Below are 24050 nucleotides of genomic sequence, written 5' to 3'. Positions count from 1 at the left end.
TAAGGTTTGGGGGTCGGCTGCTGCAGATAAAGAGCAGACACACAGTTGGCTGATGCCACCGAACTGATCAGATCAGTTTGAGGCGGCGCGACCAACTAAGAAAACGGAGAGTAATGTGGCATGAGAGGTGAAACCTGGTGTGCTATGGTTCATTGTCTCTAGCTGGCTAAAGGTATAGCCACGCTGTGGGTTCTAGTTCAAGCTCTGTTAGGTCTGTTAGCTTCGCTAAAGGAAAACCCCCAAGTAGCAGCAGTTTTGCTGTTTAACTACAGTATCTTGTTTTGTTTTACCTCATACGACATTCTTACCTCATGTTTGTCTGCCGAATGTGGGTTTAAACCAACCAAGATACCAAAACCTCCAAAGCTTTCCACTTAAACCAAACCGATAGTTTGGTTGCGCGCAGATGCGGAAATACAGACCACGTGTGTATCAATATGAAGACAAATTCAGAGACCATGCATAAAAGTAGTAATAGTAATAAGAAGAAGAATGAAAAAATATACATATCATTTATTAGATTTTCTTCTTTTTTTTTCAGAACTGATGCCTATTTTGGGTAATAGATCACTCCCCGTGACACCACTCTATAAATTACTTGTATCAGCACCACAGAAGCTGCTCTGATCGCCCAAAGGGTTGGTGTTATATTTAATATTTTTAATGTATTTACATTAAAAGACTGACAGATTGTTTAAAAACCCTCCAAAAACTGTGCAAAATGCGGTTTAGAGGCACAGTTTTACTATAAGATCACTAAACGTCCCTAATAAAGGGGACAATAACTGTATGATAGTTTTACTTCTTCAAACTCATCACATCTAAAATAAATCCTCAGTCCATGTGATGCTCATATCTATCCAAAGCCTTCTGGCACAGATACTGTGATAAAACAAAGGACAAATAGTTTCAGTCCCTCTTTATATTAAGTGTCTATAACTGTATAGTTACACATGAATAACGTATATAACAACACTGTAACTACAGCTCATTTAGTTAATGTTATGAATGGATTACAGCAGTAGATCCTGTGTAATTACACGTGTATTAACTTCACAGGAACGTTCCTGTAATGTTAGAGTTACACTCACAGAAATGATTCACGGCTGAGTTAGTTTTTATGCATTTACATCTATTTGATTTTATTTAAAAACTCATCTTTTTTATATGTATGCATTAAAATTAATTATTATATACATCATTTAATCAATGCTAAAATATATTGAATGTAATTAGTTAATACATACTAACATAGTTTAAATTAAAAAAGCTGTAAAACTAACAAGATTCTGTTATTTAAATTTTATGTGATTAGTTTTCTTAGAATTTCTGAGAAGTCAATGGAAACGATGTTTTGTGCCAGTAGGTGGCGGTAATGCCCCTTGAAGTTGGTCGCCAACTGCCGTAAAACTCGAAGAAGAAAAATATTATGGGATGCGCTTCTCCTGGTGCGGGTGCAGCGTCAGTCCGTGTGAGATGGAGAACAATCCGAGCCCATCCTGCGTCCTTTCACTCCCAGATGTGTTCTAATCTGCAGTTTATATCACACCGCATCAATATATTCATGTAGGCTGTGATCATTTTTTAGCAGTTTATCTTGGTCGCGTTGTACTGGACAGTGCTAGCGCACGTTCGCAACACAGCTAACAAGTTAGCTACTCGCTAACTTAGTAATGCAGCTTGATTATAGTCATAAAGTAACTACAGGGAACATTAAGTGAGCCTGATTCCCTGTGTCCACAACATTTATCCTGTTCATTGTGTAAAAAGTTGGGTTCGGTCTGCTTATTAAAGTTTACCTTGAGAATTCCTGAAAGTTAGCTTGAGAATTCCTAAAAGTTAGCTTGAAAATTCCTAAAAGCCTCTTTCCCGCTTTTTTCGGGATGCTGCTTCCTTGCACGTTAAACGGCACTGTTGTGGCCTCATGTTGCTTTTTTGACTCCAGGAATGAAGCAGTTGTACGTTCCTCCATCCGTCTTCTTCACACCGCTGAGTTTGATGGAGAAGTTTCCTTTAGTCCACTCGTCTGGAAAGCTGTCAACTCGGCCTCTGAACGGCACATCCTGTTCATCCAACGACGCTCTGCTGTCGACGATGTCGTACACGGTGCCGCTGTCTCTGAATCTCCAGAATACGGTGACTTTATTTGGCAGCGCTTTACCACTGATAAGGCATGGCAAGATGACGGTGTCGCCCACAAAACCTTCAATCTCCTGCAGGGAAACTGAAACAGATACCAAAACACACACCAAATCAAAGGTGTCCAGGCACCGTCTGGCTTTTAGTTCTCTGTGTGAAACCTCAGTGAAGCTCTAGTCCGTTAGATCTTTGCTTATCGAGGTGTAAAAAGTGCTCACCTTTCTGCATCAGCAGCAGGAACACTAAGGGCAAACAGCATCTGAGGAAAAAGTCAGAAAACAAAGAGAGGAAAACTTGTTTTGTGCCACAGAAGCCGGCAGAAATACACGGAGCCTGCCGCTAACATACGGCTGTTCCTGTCCCTGCTGTGCTTCTGCTTAGACGCTCAAAGCGCTTGCAGAAACAGGTTCTGCATAGGCTGATGATTCCATTTTGTGGAAAAAACGTGCTAACACTGCAGTAAATGAACACTCTTGAGTGACCCTAACCTTCAGAAGACGAGCCGCAGACGAGCTGTGAGGTTAGCTAAAGCTATGGAACAGACCACGTTTGAGGTGGTGTGACCAACTAATTGGAGCAGATTGTGGAGCGAATGGAGTAGAACGTGGTTTTAAATGTAAATGCTGGCTTGTTATGTTTCATTACAGGAGTCACAAAAAAATCAAGACGTATCTGGTTCACAGGCTTTAAACTATATCGCTGTTGTCCCGAAGAAAACCTTGTATCTCCAAAATGGTAACTTTACAGGAGAAGGGAAAACCATACTTTACTTTTAATGTAAGTCAAACGTATTTTCAAGTCATTTTGGGCCGGTTGTTTTGGTCCATTCACCACAATATTTACACACAATGTAAAGGACAACAGACATTTTCAAACAATCTCAAAAACTGAAAAACAACAAAAATGGAAATACGAGGTTTTCTTCCAACAGCAGCGATATTTTAAATATTTAAAAACATTTTATTTTGAAAAACAGCAGCTGGTAACGTTTTGCTGGAGGCTTCATCGGATAAGTGTCCTCTTATGTGTCCTCTTGCTGCCTTGCATCATAGTCATTGCAGTGTAGAGCTTTGCGGTAAAAATAGATTCTTCTTTTATGCAAATGAGTCTAGCTGCTCATCGTGTAAATAAGGCGAGATTGGCCTTCGTCATAAATGCCACAAACATTAAACTTGCACTTGCGGTAGAAAAGGACAACGATGAATCAATCTTCTGTAAATCTACAACTTTTTTCACATTGATGAAAATTTTTTCTTTGACCTCAAGCTGTCAGTTTTTACTTCCCCTATAACACCTAGCTTGGTGTCACCCCTCACAGGCTGTGCGCAGGAAATGCTTCGGCAAAGGTTTAATACAAGTTAAAGACAAAAGTTCTTTGGTTTTTTTGCGGAAAGAAAAAGGATAACATTTGGTGAAGGTGCAACACCAGTCGAGTTATATCATTATGCTTGGTAGTATACTTACATATCGCTTGAGACGCTGTGCAGAAAGGTAAATAAAAACACGATGCAATGATGTGCAAATCATGTAAACCATATTTTTGAAGGAAAATAGTACAAAGACAACCAAACAAATGCTGAAACTGAGAATTTCATTATTTTTTTGAAAAATGATTATATTTTTAGAAAAATATTTGCACATTTTGAATTTGATGCCAGCAACATGTTCCAAAAAGTAGGAACAGGGACAGGTTTACCGCTGTGTTCCATCACCTCTTCTTTAAACAACACTCTGTAAGCGTTTGGGAACTGACGAGACTCTGCTGTACTTTTGAAAGTCCTTTCTGTTCTTTTTTGATAAAGGATTTCAGCTGCTCATCAGTTTCAGAGTCTCCTTTATCATGCTTTTCATTTCATAATATGCCAAATGTTTTCAGTGGTGACCGCAGGCAGATCAGTTTAGCACCCGGACTCTTTTAATACGGAGCAGTGCTGCTGTAATACATGCAGAATGTGGTTTGACATCGTCTTGCTGAAATAATCAAGGCCTTCCCTGTAAAAGACGTCGTCTGGATGGCAGCAGATGTTGCCAAAACATGTAAATATAGTTCAGCATTAATGGCGCCATCACAGATGAGCACGTCACCCATGCCATGTGCGCTAATGCCCCCCTAAACTATCATGAATACTGGCTTTTGGACTGTGCACTGATAACAAGCTGAGTGGTCTTCAGCCCGGAGGACACAGTGTCCATAATTAAAATGAAAATAAAAAGAAAAGAAGTTCAAATGTTGATTCGTCGGACCGCAGGACAATTTTCCACTTCCCCTCAGTCTATTTTAAATGAGCTCCGGCCCAGAGAAGGTGGCAGCGTTTCTGTATCCCATTTATATTTGGGTTCTTCTTTGTGTTTTAGAGTTTAACAGCGTTTGTGGATGCAGTGATGAACTGTGTTCACAGACAGTGGTTTTCCACAGTGCAGCAGCTGTTCTGCTTTTATATCTACAGCAACAAGAGCGGGCACCTCACGCTGCCGGCTGACCTGCGCTGTTCAAGGTTCGTTCATTTTCTATCAAGTGAATCTCTTTCTGCATCGAGTTAATGGCCAGTCTGGAGCTGGAATTTGTGCTGTTGTTTTTACTCTCTGGCCCTGATTATAAATCAGTCTGAGTTACAATAAAAATTACAGGACACGGCATTTTTTGCAGTTTATCAAACTGAAACTTTTAAACTGTCTCCTCAAAATACAGAGCATGTTTACAACTTTTCAAAGCGTGCAGTATTGACTCTGCTTTGCCTTTGTTCGGTGTATTTTAGGCAGATCTTTCGTGATCATATTTCCACTAAAGTTAACTCACGTGCAGAGAAGGGCGATATGGCAAAAACGGAACACTGTGATAGGTTTTCTCAATTTCTCACAATGTGGGACAATATTTTTATTTAAATATACATAAATACCCTCTGTGGTCTGTGTTTATACATTAAATATAACTATATACTCACTGGCCACTTTATTAGGCAGGTGGTCGAGACAACTTGCTGAAGTGCAGGCCGAGCATCAGAACGGGGAAGAAAGGGGATTTAAGGGGCTTTGAACGTGGCGTGGTTGTTGGTGCCAGACGGGCTGGTCTGAGTATTTCAGAAACTGCTGATCTGCTGGGATTTTCACACACGACCATCTCCAGGGTTCACAGAGAACGGTCCGAAAAAGAGGAAATATCCAGAGAGCGGTCAGTTGTGAGGACGAAAATGCCTTGTTGATGTGAGAGGTCAGAGGAGAATGGGCAGACTGGTTCCAGATGATAGAAAGGCAGCAAAAACTCAAATAACCAACCAGAATCTCTGAGGAGCGTTTCCAACACCTTGTTGAAAGTGTGCCACGAAGAATTAAGACAGTTCTGAAGGCAAAAGGGGTCCAACCTTTTACTAGTAAGGTGTACCTACTAAAGTGGCCGGTGAGTGTAAATACTAAATGCATACTGTTCTGTACTCAGCCCAATTCAACAGGACTGACCAGGCTCTCTTTGTAATCTCACATGCAGTTGGGAAGTGTTTTTGAGTTCTGATGATACTCACAAAGCATACTGTGACACGTTTTCATGTAATTTATCACGATAACGATAAATATTGTCAGATTGCCCAGCCCTACTGAGAACTTAATGATCTGTAAATTCATTTTATATCTTAAATGAATAGGCTTTACATTGTGCTGCCATACTATGTCATGAATACCAGGGGTAGGACAATACAATCAGCCCAGATTTGGTCATTTCACCATCATTTCAACAAAAAAATCCATATAATGAAGAACGATAAAGTTTAATGCATGCTTTCAGGTTCTTGCCAGGAGCTAGCAAGGTGTTAAGTGGTGCTGACTGAGAACTTTGGTGTGCAAACAAGAACATCCATTTTCACACAGTCACAGCTTTGCATTACAATATCACAAAGCATTAGATCCCTATAAAATAGTATATAGTATAAAAACACTGCAGAGTAGCACAAAGCTTCTTCAATATTCAGCAAAAACATAAGAATTCAGAATTTAAAGGTTGAGCTATCATCGGATGGACGATCTCTACAAGTCGGCCAAGATTATCTTCTTACTACAGTAACCCTCGACGTTTAGAGCATGTCACTGCCGTCGGATCAAAACCTCGTACCTCCAAAACGGTCACTTTACAGAGGAGGGAAAAAACCTACTTAACTTTTAATGTAAGTCAATGAAACCAGAGTTTTTACAGTCATTGTGGGCCATTTCTTTTAGTCCATTCATCATGAAATCTGCAGACAACGTAAAGAACAACAGGTGTTTTCAAATTATGTCAAAAACTGGAAAACTGGAGATACGAGGTTTTCTTCCAACAGCAGAGATATATTTATGGCCTCTTTCTGAGTTTTTGAAGAACACAGCTACAGCAAGTATTGTTATGTGCAGGAAATCAGCCAAAAAACACACGCAGGTCACACCCGAAAGCACATAAAGCTTTATTCTGAAATGCCCAGTGATGCAGTCTGCAGTCTTCAGATCAAGCATTTGTTCCATGCGGTTGTTCCAGTTCTTTGGTTTAGATCAGAGCGTGCTGTCCTCAAACAGCAAACGTGTCCGGCCTTAGTTCTTGTCTGCAACAGCAAAAACTCTGAAGAACATGAAGAAGATCCATGACATCTTGTTAAGACTGTAACCTTCTAGTAAAAACTGAATCCAATGCGAGTTTAATTCATACATTTCTACCCAAGTATGTCATTTCACAGCTACATTTGATGACGTATAGCAAAAAATGAACACAGTAACTGCAGGTTACTGAGGGTTAATCTGCCCTATTAAAAAGTTTCTAGCCTACATTTTAGAAAAGAGGTAAAAGCTCTTCAGAACACGGCTCCCGTGTGTTGGTGGGGGAACTCAGAGACGAATACAAACTACTGAACAGGTCGGTCTCAATGAGTCACTTAGATACAAGATAACATTCAGGGATGCCCCTGAAAAGAGCACTGAGATGCGACAGTCACAGCTCAACACAGTCATGTTTTACTTGGTGAGATGTTGAGGTTGGGCTCGTCCATCCAAGCTTCATTAAGCATTAAGGAAAGTGGCTTAGTGCTGTTATCTTTATTAGGAAAGGCGGCCTCAGATACCTTCATGCAGATTCTTCACTGTATGATGTGATATAATATATAGTTTAGTATAATATACATCTTGCTAAATTTGACAAGACTGTCTCGGAGCGTTTTGAATTTTAAGCAATATAAGCGACTGGGTTTTCATTGTTTTTGGTTAATATGCCTAAAAGCATTCTAGCACCAGAACCTATCAGCACTAGACAGTAGAACAAAACAGCAACTTTAAAGCAGAAGGAAAAACATTCCTAACTTTTAATGTAATTTAATGTAAAACTGATCTGATTTGAAGCAATTCTGGCGCATTTCTATTGGTCCAATCACCGTGACATTTTCACATGATCTAAAGGATAGCTGACGGGTTCGAATTACGTATAAAAATTAAATCGATAAAAATCGACAAAAATGAAGAAATTTTGAAAACATTTTCTTTGGACATTATTTGAAAATAACTGTTGCCCTTTACGTTATATGTACATTTCATGATTAATGAACCAAAGTGAACGGCCCAAAATGACTTGGAAAGACATCTGGTTCCATTGACTTACATTAAAAGTACAGGAGGTTTTTTCCTTCTTCTGTAAAGTTTTGGAGATACAAGGTTTTGTTCCAACAGTAGTGAAATAAAACTTGCATAAGTTTAATCAGCCAATCAACCAGTCAATCTAACAACTACAATGAGGGAATGCACAATATTTCGGACACATAACTAAATCAACACATTTGAAAATAATTTTAAATTCTATAATTTTAATTCTTCAAGTGATCAGAAATGAACTGAAATTCCGGAGTGTTTTGTATGAACACACTTGATTACATTACATCCAAATAAACAAATGATAAACAATCTGAAAAGTGGACACATTGTCTTCATAGGAACTCTTACACATAAAGAATGAGAGGCATGAGTTAGAGATTGCATTGGTTCAACACCTCGTGTATCAGTATCAGGCTAGTATCAGCAGAAATCGCAGGATGTCATTATATTAAGGTGCTCATCCTAAGTGCTTGACTGTTGTCGCTCAGTTTAAACAGCTCATTTTAAGTTTAAAGAAAAAGCATCTGATTGGTGTCAGTACTGGACGAAACTCAAGGTTTAAATATACATTAAGTGCACAAACGTAATACGACCATTTACTGAATTCCTGCAGTTACTGATGGTCATGTAACCAGGACACTGCAGTGCCTCACACCAGATTAAAGTCGCTATCAAGGTACAAGAAATCCAGAGACCTGGATTTTAGACGGCCACTTCATTAATACACCTGGTTTCTACAGTTTGTCCAGTTTATCAGCTCCATTTACTGTATAGCTGCACTCTGTAGTTCTACAGTTACAGACTGTAGTCCATCTGTTTCTCTGATACTCTGTTACCCTGTTCTTCAGTGGTCAGGACCCCCATGGACCCTCACAGAGCAGGTACTACCTGGGTGGTGGATCATTCTCAGCACTGCAGTAACACTGACGTGGTGGTGGTGTGTTTTGTATGTATTGTGCTGGTGCGAGTGGATCAGACACAGCAGTGCTGCTGGAGTTTTTAAACACTGTCCACTCTAATAGACACCTTCACCTAGCAGCACTGCGTGGACAGTGAGTGGACACAGTGTTTAAAAAACTGTCTGATCCACTCGTACCAGTGCAACACAGGTGGTTGCGTGAGCATCATGGCCATTGAAGAGTAAAGTATCAGAGAAACAGATGACAAGGTAGGAGAGTCTGATAGAGTGGACAGTGAGTGGAGTTAAAAACTCCAGCAGCACTGCTGTGTCTGATCCACTCGTACCAGCACAACACACACTAACACACCACCACCACGTCAGTGTTACTGCAGTGCTGAGAGTGATCCACCAGCCAAACAGTACCTGCTCTGTGAGGGTCCATGGGGGTCCTGCTATTCTATTCTAACAGTGTTGAAGTGCCGGTTTCCTCTGCGTTGTGCAGCGATGTTGATGTGTAAAGCCTGCCAACATTATCATTCTCACACCCTCTGAAACCTTCCAGACGAGCTAATCTACCAAGGACACTACACCCTCTTACATTTCCCCAGAGATACGAGTGCAGCTTCGGCTCAACCAGGGCGGCAGAGTAATCACTCAGTCCACCTCAGAGTGTCCAGCCCGTTTACTAGCCCTTGTTTCCTTTGCATCAAGGCCGTCCAAACTTATTTAAAAGAGAGCCAGATTAAAACACCTGAGGGCCGACATATTCTTCACTAATGATTCAAAATATATACGTTTCCAAAATATCTGCACACCGAATCTGAGCTTTCCGTGAGCTGCTGTGTTTCCTATCACGGTATAAAAGATGCCCGGGGCTTCTTTTAATGTTGGATTGTTCATTCGGAGCAGTTTGGATCAACAAGCGCTTGTAATAAATAATTTAACAGTAACAATACAGCATTTCTAATGTATTAATCAGATTCCAATTCAGGCGGTCAGTTGCTGAAAGATGTCATTTGTGAGACAGACTAAACCAAAATCTCTGAATTGTTTGGGTTTGTTGGCGAATGTTCTTTACATATCAAATAAACGCAGTGTAGCCGAGTTTTTGTTTGACCTTAAAGGGTTAATGTTTACCGAACTACTGGACTTGCTCTGATCAGGAGTAAATATCTAGTGATGTATGTCTACAAACACAAATATCAATCACTTCGCTCCTCATTCTGTTCTCAAAATGACTTTTTTCCTGAAATATCTTGACTTTTTCTCCAAGTATCATGACTTTTTCCCCCCTGAAATACTTTTTTATTTTTATTAACAGTGGCCCTAACCCTGAACACCATGTTTCTCTGTGAAACAGAGCGGATGTGAAGGATTGTACTTTCGTTAGCGCAGATTCGTCTGTCGAGCTTAAGCGCACAGCAGAGAGCATCCCAGCAGAAACGCAAAGAGAAGTGAAAGTCGGTCTGGTCTTCTTCTGACGTCGCCGTTTCTTGAGTTACTGTCTGTTGGTGTGACTGGACGATCTGTTAAACACACACAAACAAAAAACAAGACGCAGAACATTTTCACAAACTGGTGAAAGAAACGGTGAATTGGAGTCAAGTCGCCACAGTGCTGACTGTCATTTCCTTACAGGGAAGTCAAAGTCATCTGTCTGTGGTGACTGACCGTACAATTGGAGAAGCAGCAGACAGAAAAACATGAACTCTTGTGAAAGAGGCCATGGAAACGTTTACAGATATATACACTTGAAAAACATGTTAGGGTTGCAGTTTATTCAGATTTAAAAGTTATTCTTGAGCCTCGATTTACAAATATTGGTTTTCAATTCAATTATCTAGAATTCCAAGCACCACAGAAGCGTGTAGAGTCATGTGTGAAGGCTGAGGCCATATTTTGAGGTAAAAACATGTTTTTTTCTGCAATCATCTAAACAAATATATGAATTAAAAGACACAATCTCTAATGGTCTCTCCAGAATGTGTTCTTCAGGACGTGTATTGCTGGAGAAGCAGAGCGTGACCCTTACAGATCATCTCATGCAACTCATTTCTCCCAATTCTTGAATTCAGTGAAATCGATGAATATGAGTTGCTTCAGAATAAGATTTTAAAAGACACAGCAAGTTCATTCTCAAGCCACGTTTGTTTACATTGTCATGAACCACTGCACTTTGAATATGAAGCCAAAGATGCCATGCAGAGCTGATGCGACTATTACAGCTGTCTGCAGAGGTCTGAATACCTTCCGCTCAGATTTGTTGATTTTCTAAGTCAAAATAAGTTGATAGATCCTCTACAGAGCACAAGCTTGCATACAGAATACAAAGTGTGCCATAACTTTAACACATACGGCTGCGTGTACTGTGGAAAACATCTGTTAGACAAGTTCTGCAAGTTGTACATCCTGGTCAGGTTTTTTCTTTTAACTTGGTTCGGCTGCGGTGAATAAAACTTGCATGTATTACACCATTTAGTGGATCTTGCGCAATCAGTTATTTGGATATTCATTTTGCTGTGATACACTGTGATTTATTATTACTCCGAACAGCAACTTCAGAAATGGATATAAACACAGGGTGATTCAAAAAGATTCATCCGATTTCAAAATGACTTATTTCACTTGTAAATCATTACAGAACCAGGCAGTAGAGACTGATCCCATTTCAACCGTGAGGTGTCTAGGAACCAATCACAATCCACCTGGAAGACGGCTCCTTCAGTCCGAGAGGAGATGAGACCCCTGAGCAGAAAGCGTTCTGCGTTCTCCACGTCAATCAGAGTGAATCCGTCAGAACTGTGATTTTTGAGGGCAGTGAAGCTCCAGCAGCTCAGAGCGTTCAGCGCTGGTTCCACAGCACTGGATGATCTTCGAAATCCCACTAAAAGAGCCGTGAGAGCAGCGACGCCCGACACGCTCAGTCCAGTCTGGGATGAGTTTGACTGTGGTGTTGATGTCGTCCATACAGCTGGAGGAGGTTCAGACTGAGACCATGTAGAACTACATAATAAACTTTATGCTCATTTAAACCGTTTACAGCTCAATGCACTGATCTGTAACGATTTACAAGAGAAATCAATCATTTTGAAATGGGATGAATCTTTTGAAATGGGATGAATCACTCTGTATTTTGTTATTGTCCAGCCGATCACAGTCACTGTAAACTAAACTTATTAGATTCTTTGGGCTCTCTGGAGAACCACAGAAAAAAATAAATGAATATAAAGCACAAATAGAGCAAAGAGAGGCTGCTGCTTATTATACAGCAAAACTAATGATTGGCTACTGCAGATATGGATCAAAATTTACTGAGCCTAGTCGAGTTTTGTTCAACCAGCGCTACTTTCCAAAGTCTTGGCTGCATTTCTCGGCCGCTCCAAAGTGAAGGGCCCTTCGTATACAGCCAAAAATGCAGCCTACGTTCGGAGTGATTTCAAGGGTGCATTTCCTTCCAGGCCTTTGATTACTCTGGTGATGTCACCAGGACTGTTCCATTTGTGTGACCAACAGGCTACTAAGGAGGAGCCTTCATAGGACAGTCCTACCGAGGACCTGCACCACCTCAGCTACAGCCAAGGCTCTGGAACGCAGCTCTTGAGTAAGAAGTTCATGTGACTGGTGAGTACTGAAGAAGGCTGATGGTGAGAAAGTGTCCAAATTCACGTGTACTCTGATATTTATTAAACTAAAGAGCTCATTCATGCTCAGCACTAGATCAGTGAGGGAGCAGGGATCCATTCATAGCCATGTGTCGCTATCACACAGGGGGCCAAGGAAAATCACACTAGTGGGGCTGTACTAGAAGGGCTGGAGTGTTTCTTTAGCATAACCATTTCACCACTGAACACAATCTACAACCTCTGTTAATCATTCACAGCAGGAGCGACCTTTCAGACTACAAACCTAATGTTTGAAGACAACTCATACGCACCTTTGACAGTCAGCTGTACTTTGTTTTTGGCGTTGACGTTAGGAAGGAAGCAGGTGTACGTTCCTCCATCACTCTTCCTCACATCGCGGAGTTTGATGGAGAAGTTTCCCTTTGTCCACTCAGCTGGAAAACTGTCCACTCTGTTTTTGTAGGATGTGGCCTGCTCATCAAAATTCACGCTGCTGTCCGTGATGTCGTACATAGTGATGTTGTCTCCAAATCTCCAGAACACACTGACTTTACCCAGCAGGGCCTCATGACTGTTTGAACACGGTAAGATGACGGTGTCTCCTACAAAGGCTTGAACATCCTGCAAGGACACTGAGAGAGAGAGAGAGAGAGAGAGAGAGAGAGAGTGAGAGAGAGAGAGACAGAGAGAGAGAGACAGAGAGAGAGAGAGAGAGAGAGAGAGAGAGAGAGAGAGAGAGAGAGAGAGAGAGAGAGAGAGTGAGAGTGAGAGTGAGAGAGAGAGAGAGAGAGAGAGAGAGAGTGAGAGAGAGAGTGAGAGAGAGAGAGAGAGAGAGAGAGAGAGTGAGAGTGAGAGAGAGAGAGAGAGAGAGAGAGAGAGAGTGAGAGAGAGAGTGAGAGAGAGAGAGAGAGAGAGAGAGAGAGAGAGAGAGTGAGAGAGAGAGAGACAGAGAGAGAGAGACAGAGAGAGAGAGAGAGAGAGAGAGAGTGAGAGTGAGAGTGAGAGTGAGAGTGAGAGAGAGAGAGAGAGAGAGAGAGAGAGAGAGAGAGAGAGTGAGAGAGAGAGAGAGAGAGAGAGAGAGAGAGACCAAAACAGACAACCATAAAACTGTAAGTGTCCGGGCACAGTCTGGCTTTTAGTTCTCCGTGTGCTGCTTATTTCTTAGTGAAACCTCAGTGAAGCTCTAGTCCGTTAAATCTTTGTTTATTTGTTTGTAAAACATGCTCACCTTTCTGTATCAGCAGCAGGAACACTAAGGGCAAACAGCATCTGACGAAGAAGTCAGAAAGTCAGTCATTCTTTCAAAACAATCTGTGAACTATACTGCGGTTCCTGTCATGCCACGGCACGCTCAGGTCCTCCTGCTTGTAGAAACAGGTTCTGAATAGGCTGACAATGTCATTTTGTGGAAAACATGTAAACATCTCCTGTATGTTGTTCAGTAGGGCTGGTAGTGATGATAACACACACACACCTTCTAAGCTGCTTCTCCTTCTGGGTTGCGGAGAGATGATGACACTATTAATATTTACTAAGGCAGCATCTGTTAACTGGAGCCAAAGTTGGGCCACTCCTAGTCATGGGATCATACTGTGTACCTATGCAAAACTAGCTTAGCTGCGTTTCTCCTGGTTTTAAACCGCCCTCAGGCATCAAAGCCTGACAGGATAATCATTACGCAACTGCTTTCACAACCGCATTTCAAAAGGTCTTACTCCAGTGGCGGCCCAGCCAAGGCCGCTGAAACTCCTGGACGCTCGATCAGTGGCTCAACTTCCTTACTCTGTTCAGTGGATGGGCAGCATTCCTCACAATGTAGACTGAGGTACTGAAGGACAGACTCAATCGTAGTCTTCACACTGGGGTCACCAGCAGCACACCATGCCCAAACAACTGTGAGGGCAATCTGAACCAATCAGATTCACTCTTTCTATACCAATAGTTTGGCTGGGAAAAAAAAGCAGCTCAAACTTCATAGGAAAAGCCAACATATGAAAACAACTGGGACAAGCAAGAAAAACCCCTGGAAAATCCAGGGAACTTGGACAGGTGGCAAACCTACTTAAAGCTGCTGTTTACCCATAACTGAGAAACGAGTCAGCACAGTTTGGTGAGCATTCCAGCCAAAACTGGCTTCATCTGAGGAGCTTAATGATGTTGGAGCTGACAAGTGCAGAAATTCGGCCCTCCAGCTCTGGAATTCCCACCTGACGCATAACGTTAAGGTTAAGGTGTCCAGCTGGTTATGCTGGATATACAAAGGAAAAACACTTAAGTAGCCCAATATGGATATTTTAAACAGTGTCGGGTTACCTGGACCTGATTTTCAGGGGTCAGTAGGTTAGGTGGTCTTGTTTGGGCTGCTGGAAGTAAACAGCTATTTTAGTAGCTAAGCTAGCTAACTAACTAAGACTAGCCAGCCAACCGCCAAGCTACATTTCGGATGTTGTGACCACCAAACTGTCCGTTCGTCAAGGAATTAATATCTGTAATATGGTGTTAAATGTAAATCCTGGCTTGCTGTGTCTCAGGATAGGTTGCTAGCTGAGCTCAGCTACATTGCCGATATTTATCCTGAGGTTTTTGGGACTTCTGGTTAGCTCCGTTAGCTTCGCTGAGGAGGAATTCCCCCAAAACAAGGCCTGATAAATACAGACAGACCTGTAACCACACGAGAACCTTGCTTTTCTACCTCACACAGAAGGCTTACCTGATTTTTCCCATTTCATATATCTGTTTAAACACTTTATGAGGAATAAAATAACAAAAAAATCCTTTGGTGGTCAAATTCTTACTCTCTGGAGCTGAGCGGCGCATGCGCTAATATCTACGGAAGCGTACGTAACAGAAAACTATAACGTTAGTGGACCTCAAAAGGTGGACGGAGCTCATGAAGTGGGCAGAGAGGGAAATACAAAATAAAAGTCTCTAATAAAGTGGACGGTCGGTGTATGGAAAGAATAGAGCAGCAGGACGGAGAGCGCCTTTGCTCGAGAACCGTCGTCTAAAGCGTGTACTGAGTATTCACGTCTCCAGGGCTGAACTCAAGTGGACAGACAGACAGATGCCAGTGTCCTTGTTGGTCCTAACCACTGATACCCGTTCCTAGACGCTGATCTCTATCTGAGGGGATACGTCTGCGCGTCCGCCATGTTGGAGCGGTCAAGATCTGCTTGTGAACAGATTGATTTGTATTGAGAGACGAACAGTCTTGGGATTGAATCAACCACAAGTTCCTTTAATCTCACACACTTTAGCAAATATATATATATATATATATATATATATATATATATATATATATATGTGTGTGTGTGTGTGTGTGTGTGTGTGTGTGTGTGTGTGTGTGTGTGAATCACTTCTAATCTGAATATACATAAAATCCCCCAGAACACTAAGAAGGATGAAGCTGAAGTTGGCTTCCTATTCGGCAGGTTAGATTTTGTTTTTAGCTCTTACTTAAAGTGAGTTTTCTGGTAACAGCAGGAGTTCAAACACCTCAAATACCTCAAACGATTTAATGAAACTCTCCATTCCAGTCAATGGCTGACCTGAACTTAAGACTGAACTTGACCTCCTAGACTCAGCATAACTACAAATGTGGAACCAAAATTGCTCAAGGGGCCTTTTTAAACTTCCATAAAAAAGTCTGTGCACTCATACTGTCTTTCTGTGTTTAAAGGGGAAGTTAGGATGTAAACAGAGGCGTTCAGAACGGAAAGGTTTGGTGTAAAGTGCTCTGTTCTTGAGAAACAGTCAGAATAATTCAGAACGGTGGTGATAGGAACCAGACGTCTAAGGATTAGGCTGCTTTTACACATGCCACTTTAATTGCTTGAAACTTAAGTGAAACTATCCTGCAACTTACTTGAAACTCAGCCACAACATTGCGTCTCAACTTCAGGAGACAGCCCATCAAAATGTTGATAATGCATCGTGTGATCATGTCAAACAACATCGTTTCAAATGATGGATTCCACTGAGTCAACAAATAAAGAGAATGAAATAGGGTGGTTTATTGGATGATGGAAAATGAGTGTACTAAAGTTTGAGGTGCTAATTTGGCTGACTGGTGCAGCACTCTCATGCATGCAACGTCGTATTGCTTCAAAACACAAAGTTGCGCGATTGTTTCACCATGTCAAGCCAGCCTTAAAGCTGCTCCTTAGAAAGTTACTACATTAAAAGGTTAAGAAGTTGCTGCCTGATGCCTGAGATTTTGTTTGCCAGCATTATTTGTTTACAAAAAGTTTTTTAATTCTAAAAAAAGGACTGTAAAAGGACCATAAAGAAAATCAAACTAGGTTGGTACTCTTCTTAAGCATTAGCAATGCTGAAAAATGCTTGTACGGTGGTGTGCAAAAGTTTGGGTGCCCCTGGTCAAATTACATTCAGTTGTTTTTTTTTGTTTTTTTAACTTAACCCTCTGTAAGCAAAAGCTGTTGTGGAAAGTAGGAAAGTTCTGGAAAACAGAACCAGAAACCCCGTAGCTTAAGAGACCCAGCAGAGATCAACTCAGACAAGGACGCAAGACTCAAGAGAGCAGCAGTGTCTCAATATCCCACAATTCTTTAGCTGAATAAACACTGCAACAGAAAAGCACGAGCCTCAGTTAACAATACATATAAACAACATTACTAACCGTACTTCATCCTCCATCAGCGGGAAAACTCTACAGCGCTTTTCCTGCAGCTCAGCTGAACCTTCCATGATATTTGGGTTATAATCTCATACCGTTAAACTGGTTATCTTATATGCAAAGTCATAAAAGAAGCTAGGCTACAATGTTTTGCATGTTGTTCAATGACAGTGAATTGATTCAGGATGTCTGAGCTGTGCTTCTGCCCCAAAAGTTGAAATAAAATCGCTAAAATGAGCAGTTTAAGGTCCTGCACACCATTTACAGTCAAATATTCTGTCATTTGAGAGTTGATATTAGGATACTAGCCTTCCATCAGGCTGGTTCACATTGCTAAGTTTGATGGAAACGTTTCCTTTTTCCTTTCCTCATCATGAAGACTCCGCTTTGTGTCTGAACGAGGCTTCTATGCCATGCTCTGGTCCTCCGTTTGCAAAGGGCTCACTGGAACATGTTCTGCATAGACTGACAACTGATGATAATCTCATTTTGTGTATATAATAAACATAACCATGCCAACATCTGCTGTCACGGTGGATGTTGCCCAGGGGAAAAGACATAGTGAACCAGTTTATATGAACCTTCCATCTGTTTAGGCTGCGTTTGTAAAGATGAGCCAATGTTAGTTTAGCCACACCTGGTTATAAGATAGTTGCTCTAATGCAAAACTTGTAGGCAGCTTTGTTCCCGGTTTAAACAGCCCTCTGACTTTTAACACAGGATAATTATTACACAACTGGTTTCACAACCGCATTATGAAAGGTCTTAATCCAAAGTGATGGTCCAGCCAACTTCAGATGATGCCACCTCAGCCTGTGGAACTCCTGGACGCTCAGCCAGTGGCTTGATTTTTTTTACTTTAGCTGTTCTCAAGTTCAGTTCTCTGAGTTCAGTTCAGATTCAGAAACTAATCTCAGTTATCATGTTGAAGTCCAGCCTAAACATGTTAGAAACCATTGAATACAAATGTTTTAACTGGATAAGAAGGACATAAAGTGTCACTGAGGCAAAGCACCAGCATGCAGTACCCCATAGGACATCCTGCTGGCCTGAACGCACATGGAAAATAGTAGAAAGGTTAGTAGCTCCCCCTTGTGGACAATCTTCTTAAACATGAGTGAAAAAGCCTCTAAAACGAAGAAGTTTAAACTTTAAAAAAAATACTAATGTATGAAAATGCTTGGATGACCATTTATATCCAGGAATGGAGGTTAAAGTTTCCTGGACAGGCAAGCAAAACCTGGACAATCCAGGGAAATCCTGATCAGGTAGTAACCCAACTTAAAGCTTCACATATATTGTTAGGGTTAAGATATCCACCTGATAATGGCTAGTGTGAGTATTCATAGGAAAAATAGTCAAACATGGATATTAACTGTACACTGTAGGTACATTAAGCTGATTTCCAGGTGTCAGAAGATGTTCTCATTTGGCCTGCTGCTGGTGTCAGCTAACTAACTAGCTACTGATGTTCTTCACAGACTAGTTAGCTACAATTGAGATGGGTGACCAACTAATTGGTTATTTGAAGGAAATTGAGTATAATGTATTTTGGTATTGTCGGGACCAAAGAGCTCCCCGTCCTTCGCTCCGAAGTTCCCTACGATGTGGAAAAACGTTAGTAATTAATTAAAGTTAAATCAAAGTTTTTGTTTTAATTTAATCTGTTCTCTCAGATGAAAAACCAAACTTCAGCCACAGGTTCGGCTCGAAGGAAGAAAAGCCGCCTTTATTAGTTCCAATGTGACTAAATGGCGCCCGAAAGCCAAAATGTGCAGACAATACAAACACATTACATCTTATACCCAAAGATGAGCAACCATATCACCCCTCCCGGGAGTGAGATCATCGCTCCACCTATAGTGGAGCCACCTTCTAGTTTTCTTAGGAAGCCTTATTTCTCACCCAACTCAAGATGTTTTTTAATGATGTTCTCTGCCTTGTTTTATCAGGCCTCCCTGTCCTCCCTGTGTCCGTTGTTTGTAACACTTTCCTATCAATTTGGTTCAAAGACCAGTTCTTACCAACCCTTATCAGCTAGCCTTCCCATTCCCAGCTAACTTCTACTGCAAAGGCAGTTTCTCACTTTGTGACCTTCGATTTGTTTTTCCTACCACAAAGGCTCCTTTCATTACACTGCCCTGCTTTGTGTCTGGAATAGAGTTCACGTGTTCCCAAATATGGAAATATCGGGCCTGCTTTTCCTGGTCCCTGTCTGCCTGCCTCATTTAAATGCTTATAGGCCTGTCTGTCTCAGTTTAGTGTTTATAACGTGTCTTTAATCATTTCTAAGTTAATGATTATTATAAAACTTTTATTAAAAGGTGATTTAAGGACATATTTCTTCAAAAACCCCGACAATATGTTTTATTATATCTAGTTAACTAACGTTAACTAAATTTGCATCAGTTATTGTGTTCTGTTGTGAATTCTAGTCACCTCTGTTAGTTCTGCTGTGGGGAATGGCCAAAACAACGCCTGATAACTGTAGGTCTTAATCCAGAAAGTGTCTCACAACATGATGCTTACCTCCTTTTATCAATGTTCGTTTGAATATCTTATAATAAATAAACAAAATATAAACCCTGAGGTCACCAAATCTGCTCTTATTAGACTGTTAAAAGGCAGATCAAATAAAGCCAGATACTGGATTATCAGCCAAAAATAAATTCTAAAGGTATACATTTTTTTGTTTTTTTATACAACCCCATTTCCAAAAAAGTTGGGACACTGTGCAGAATGTAAACAAAAATAGGATGCAATGATGTGCAAATCATGTAAATCATATTTTTAAAGGAAAATTCTACAAAGACAACATATCAAATGTTGAAACTGAGATATTTTATTGTTTTTTGAAAAATATTTGCCCATTTTGAATTTGATGCCAACAACATGTTCCATAAAGTTGGGACGGGGGCCTGTTTACCGCTGCGTTTCTTTACCTCTTCTTTTACGAGCCCTCTGTGTTTGGGAACTGAGGAGACTCTGCTGTAGTTTTGAAAGTGAAATGTTTTTTAAACCATCATGAATACTGGCTTTTGGACTGTGCACTGATAACAAGCTGAGTGGTCTTTAGCCTGGAGGACACAGCGTCCATAATTAAAATGAAAATAAAAAGTTCAAATGTTGGTTTGTCAGATCACAGAACACTTTTCCTTTTCCCCTCAGTCTATTTTAAATGAGCTCAGGCCCAGAGAAGGTGGCAGCATTTCTGGATCCCATTTATATTTGGGTTCTTCTTTGTGTTCTAGAGTTTTAACAGCATTTGTGTGTGCAGTGATGAACTGTGTTCACAGACAGTGGTTTTCAGACGTGTTTCTGAGCCCATGCAGTGATTTCCTTATATACAGAGATTTCTCCAGATTCTTTAAATCTTTGAATAATTTGATGTACCTTAGATGATGAAAAGCAGAAGTTCTTAGCTCTTTTACCTTGAGAAATGTTATTCTTGAATTTTTGCTCTATTTTTTGGCATTACACAACATTCCCAGTCTTTTATTGCCCCCTTCCCAACTTTTTTGGAATGTGTTATTGGCATCAAATTTAAAATGGGCAAACATTTTTCAATAAACAATAAAATGCCTTGGTTTCAAATATAGGGTTTAAATTATTTTCACATCATTGCATTTTGATTTTATTTACATTTTGCAGTGTCCCAACTTTTTCAGAAATGGGGTTCACATTTTACATTTATGTTGATTCAGCCATGCAAATGGCTTAGATGGCTAAACAAAATTATTCAGATGAATTTGATGTTTATGAGAAAGTTACAGAGTCAGAATTGTTCGCAGTGGACGTCTGGACAGTTTAACGCCTTTAAGTCTGGCTGGTTGGTGGGTGGAATGTCCCTTTAACCCACATAAAACATTGAATACCTGTCTTGTAGCTCCACCTTGCCGGTCCCAAAAATATCCAGCCAAGAGTAGTTCTGTGGTCAGAAACCAACCACTGACAAAGAGCTAGAGATGAGCCTCAGTCTCTAACTGTACACCAGCAAGGTGGAGCTACAACACAGGGGTTTCTGATAAAGTGGCCGGTGAGTGCAAAGTAGGCACAGCTCAAAGATGATGCCAGAACAGTCCTGAGAGAACCGCATGGTAAAGTCATACAATTATTTATTGATCTGTGGTTTACTCAACAAGGTCAACTTAGGCTTCAGCCAAAGAATCAGTTTTCAAATAGAAATTATTCATAAATTTGATCAACCCTCTGTAAATGCTATGCAGCTGGTTCCGTCTCTCGCTGGACAGACATGCAGAAATAAAACAACAGAAAAGCAGACAAAAGCAGGAGGTTGTCTGGTCTCATTTGAACGTTCAGCGTTAGCTGAAACATGCTAACACTGCAGTAAATGAACACTCTTGAGTGACCCTAACCTTCAGAAGACGAGCCGCAGACGAGCTGTGAGGTTAGCTAAAGCTACAGAACCGACCACGTTTGAGGTGGTGTGACCAACTAATTGGAGCAGATTGTGGAGCGAATGGAGTAGAACGTGGTGTTAAATGTAAATGCTGGCTTGTTATGTTTCATTATAGTGAGCTAACTAAAGTTTCAGTTAGCAATAGGCCTGTCGCGATAATTACATTATCGACTTATCGTACGATAATTTTTTTAACCACGATCATTTTTGCAGATGTCGATAATTGGCCATTGGGTTTCCGCAAAATGGCGCACACTCACAGATAGTGTAACTCGCTACATAGCCGAAGAGATGCTGCCGTTAAAAACGGTCGAAAACCAAACATTTATGAACTTTTTGTGAATTTGTGATTCGTATCACTGTGATTTATAGCATATACATATATGATCAGATAAGAGAGACTCCAAGTACCTTTGTGTTATGTTCAGAGTTTTAAAAAGTTGAATTAATGTAAATGTTACTTTAATATTTATGTTGTTACTTAATGTTGCAATGCCATTCTTTTGCACTTTTTCTTAAAAAGGTCTGTTTAATATTTTGTGCAATTTTCTCAGAATCCACAGAGCCCAAGTGTGGTTGTATTTTATTTGTTTTATTTATTTGGGATATTAAAATATTTTCATATTGGAAGCCAAATGTCTGTTCTTAATAAGAAAATAGTTCATTTTACATTAAAATGGTGTAATTGTATTATTATGCTACTATATTATTATTGTGGCACATTGTCTTAAAGCTCCTTTGGGGAGCCCAGAAGCAAGAAAAAATTCTATAATGGCACTTTAAAATGACAATATTATAGTTTATCGCAATAATTTCTGGGACAATATATCATTCTGAATTTTTTTTTTATTGTGACAGGCCTAGTTAGCAACTGTAATTATTAACTGTAATTAATAATTAATTATTATTAATTCTTAAGTCAGAAAACAAAGAGAGAGAAACTTGTTTTGTGCCAAAGAAGCCGGCAGAAATGCACTTCAACATGACCCCAACATGCTGCTATACCTGCTACACCATGAACACTAACATCTCCTGGAAGTGGTTTAAGGTTTGGTGGTGGGGTTTGGGGGTCGGCTGCTGCAGATAAAGAGCAGACACACAGTTGGCTGATGCCACCGAACTGATCAGATCTGTTTGAGGCGGCGTGACCAACTAAGAAAACGGAGAGTAATGTGGCATGAGAGGTGAAACCTGGTGTGCTATTGTTCATTGTCGCTAGCTGGCTAAAGGTATAGCCACGCTGTGGGTTCTAGTTCAAGCTCTGTTAGGTCTGTTAGCTTCGCTAAAGGAAAACCCCCAAGTAGCAGCAGTTTTGCTGTTTAACTACAGTATCTTGTTTTGTTTTACCTCATACGACATTCTTACCTCATGTTTGTCTGCCGAATGTGGGTTTAAACCAACCAAGAGACCAAAACCTCCAAAGATTTCCACTTAAACCAAACTGATAGTTTGGTTGCGCGAAGATGCGGAAATACAAGACCACGTAAAGTGTGTATCAATATGAAGACAAATTCAGAGACCATGCATAAAAGTAGTAATAATAATAAGAAGAAGAATGAAATACATATAAAAAATACATATAATTTATATAGATAATTTATAGAGGCTTTTATTTTCCGCTCTCTGTTCACTTTGTGCTGCTTTCTAGTTTCAGTTTCATTAACTGGCTGGTTCCCTAACCTCCAGCTCACGACTGTCCCCGTGTGTTTTAGTACAGTTTGTTGTTTTATCATTACCACCAAAAGCATCAAGAGGTACAAATAACATTCAATAACCAAAAATGTGCATACATTTATTACCTAAACACAGAAAAAACATTTAAATAGTGTATAAGACTGACAGATTGTTTAAAAACCCTCCAAAAACTGTGCAAAATGCGGTTTAGAGGCACAGTTTTACTATAAGATCACTAAACGTCCCTAATAAAGGGGACAATAACTGTATGATAGTTTTACTTCTTCAAACTCAGTAACTACAGTATCTTGTTTTGTTTTACCTCATACGACATTCTTACCTCATGTTTGTCTGCCGAATGTGGGTTTAAACCAACCAAGAGACCAAAACCTCCAAAGCTTTCCGCTTAAACCAAACCGATAGTTTGGTTGCGCGAAGATGCGGAAATACCACGTGTATCAATGTGAAGATAAATGCAGAGACCTTGCATAAAAGTAGTAATAGTAATAATAAGAAGAATGAAAAAATATACATATAATTTATTAGATTTTCTTCTTTTTTTTCAGAACTGATGCCTATTTTGGGTAATAGATCACTCCCCGTGACACCACTCTATAAATTACTTGTATCAGCACCACAGAAGCTGCTCTGATCGCCCAAAGGGTTGGTGTTCTATTTAATATTTTTAATGTATTTGCATTAAAAGACTGACAGATTGTTTAAAAACCCTCCAAAAACTGTGCAAAATGCTCTTTTCTGTTTATTGCTAAAATATTAATGACGTGTTAGATGTTCAGACGTACCATTAACAATCAGGTATACTGTTGTTTGAATGTTGACTTCAGGAATGAAGCAAGTGTACATTCCTCCATCCGTCTTCTTCACAGCGCTGAGTTTGATGGAGAAGTTTCCTTTAATCCACTCGTCTGGAAAGCTGTCAACTCGGCCTGTGAACGGCGCATCCTGTTCATCCAACGACGCTCTGCTGTCGACGATGTTGTACACGGTGCTGCTGTCTCTGAATCTCCAGAATACGGTGACTTTATTTGGCAGCGCTTTACC

At 40.4% G+C, this 24050-nt stretch overlaps 2 protein-coding genes and 1 long non-coding RNA gene across 15 annotated transcripts in view; 1 reads left to right on the top strand and 2 right to left on the bottom strand.

The window, feature by feature from the left end:
• LOC108415513 overlaps positions 1-24050 on the top strand; it is a 65663-nt gene that overhangs the window by 5804 nt on the left and 35809 nt on the right. For 3 of the 6 annotated variants that reach the window (XR_005129661.1, XR_005129655.1, XR_005129658.1), the window contains exons 1-3: positions 4550-4634; positions 12146-12253; positions 12719-12839. This is a non-coding gene — a long non-coding RNA (uncharacterized LOC108415513). Of the gene's footprint in view, positions 1-4549; positions 4635-5500; positions 5534-12145; positions 12254-12718; positions 12840-24050 lie in introns of those variants that run through there. The other 3 variants (XR_005129657.1, XR_005129659.1, XR_005129660.1) reach the window with 2 other exon arrangements.
• Positions 1-24050, bottom strand: part of LOC108415909 (CD276 antigen-like) — a 55628-nt gene that overhangs the window by 27559 nt on the left and 4019 nt on the right. The window contains exons 1-2 of one of the 3 annotated variants that reach the window (XM_037534652.1): positions 2358-2581; positions 1967-2224 (exon numbers count right to left, since the gene is read on the bottom strand). The exons of 1 other annotated variant lie outside the window; for it this stretch is intronic. In XM_037534652.1, coding sequence (XP_037390549.1) covers positions 1967-2224; positions 2358-2367 — 268 coding nt within the window. In that variant the 5' untranslated portion in view covers positions 2368-2581. Of the gene's footprint in view, positions 1-308; positions 492-1966; positions 2225-2357; positions 2582-24050 lie in introns of those variants that run through there. One more of the 3 variants, XM_037534650.1, reaches the window with a different exon arrangement.
• Positions 8689-23407, bottom strand: LOC119262463 (CD276 antigen-like). Of its 6 annotated transcripts, none has more exons than XM_037534660.1 (4): positions 23329-23407; positions 13484-13524; positions 12567-12887; positions 8689-10158 (listed from the first exon to the last, which is right to left on the bottom strand). In XM_037534660.1, exons 1-4 carry the CDS (start codon positions 23331-23333, stop codon positions 10043-10045), a joined length of 483 nt encoding a protein of 160 aa, XP_037390557.1. In that variant the 5' UTR covers positions 23334-23407; the 3' UTR covers positions 8689-10042. The 6 variants fall into 6 exon arrangements, 5 of the variants coding, with proteins under 5 accessions (XP_037390557.1, XP_037390556.1, XP_037390555.1 ...); XM_037534659.1 differs by lacking the exon at positions 23329-23407 and adding an exon at positions 22680-22774; XM_037534658.1 differs by lacking the exon at positions 23329-23407 and adding an exon at positions 16124-18980.

Source organism: Pygocentrus nattereri, chromosome 25 (genome assembly GCF_015220715.1).
Source record: "Pygocentrus nattereri isolate fPygNat1 chromosome 25, fPygNat1.pri, whole genome shotgun sequence".
In the NCBI taxonomy this organism is placed as follows: Eukaryota; Metazoa; Chordata; class Actinopteri; order Characiformes; family Serrasalmidae; genus Pygocentrus; species Pygocentrus nattereri.
The sequence above is the reverse complement of the archived record's forward strand: the minus strand, read 5'-3'. Positions and strand labels throughout refer to the sequence as shown.

Bases quoted from the DNA above. Each gene is read 5' to 3' on its own strand.
- LOC119262463 (XM_037534657.1), bottom strand. From the start codon at position 15,072: ATGCGCCGCTCAGCTCCAGAGAGTAAGAATTTGACCACCAAAGGATTT. The intron at 13,525-14,965 runs GTAAGCCTTCTG...CTTCTTCGTCAG, and splicing joins TATGAAATGGGAAAAATCAG to ATGCTGTTTGCCCTTAGTGT. The intron at 10,159-12,566 runs GTGCGTATGAGT...TGTGTTTAACAG, and splicing joins AGTACAGCTGACTGTCAAAG to ATCGTCCAGTCACACCAACA.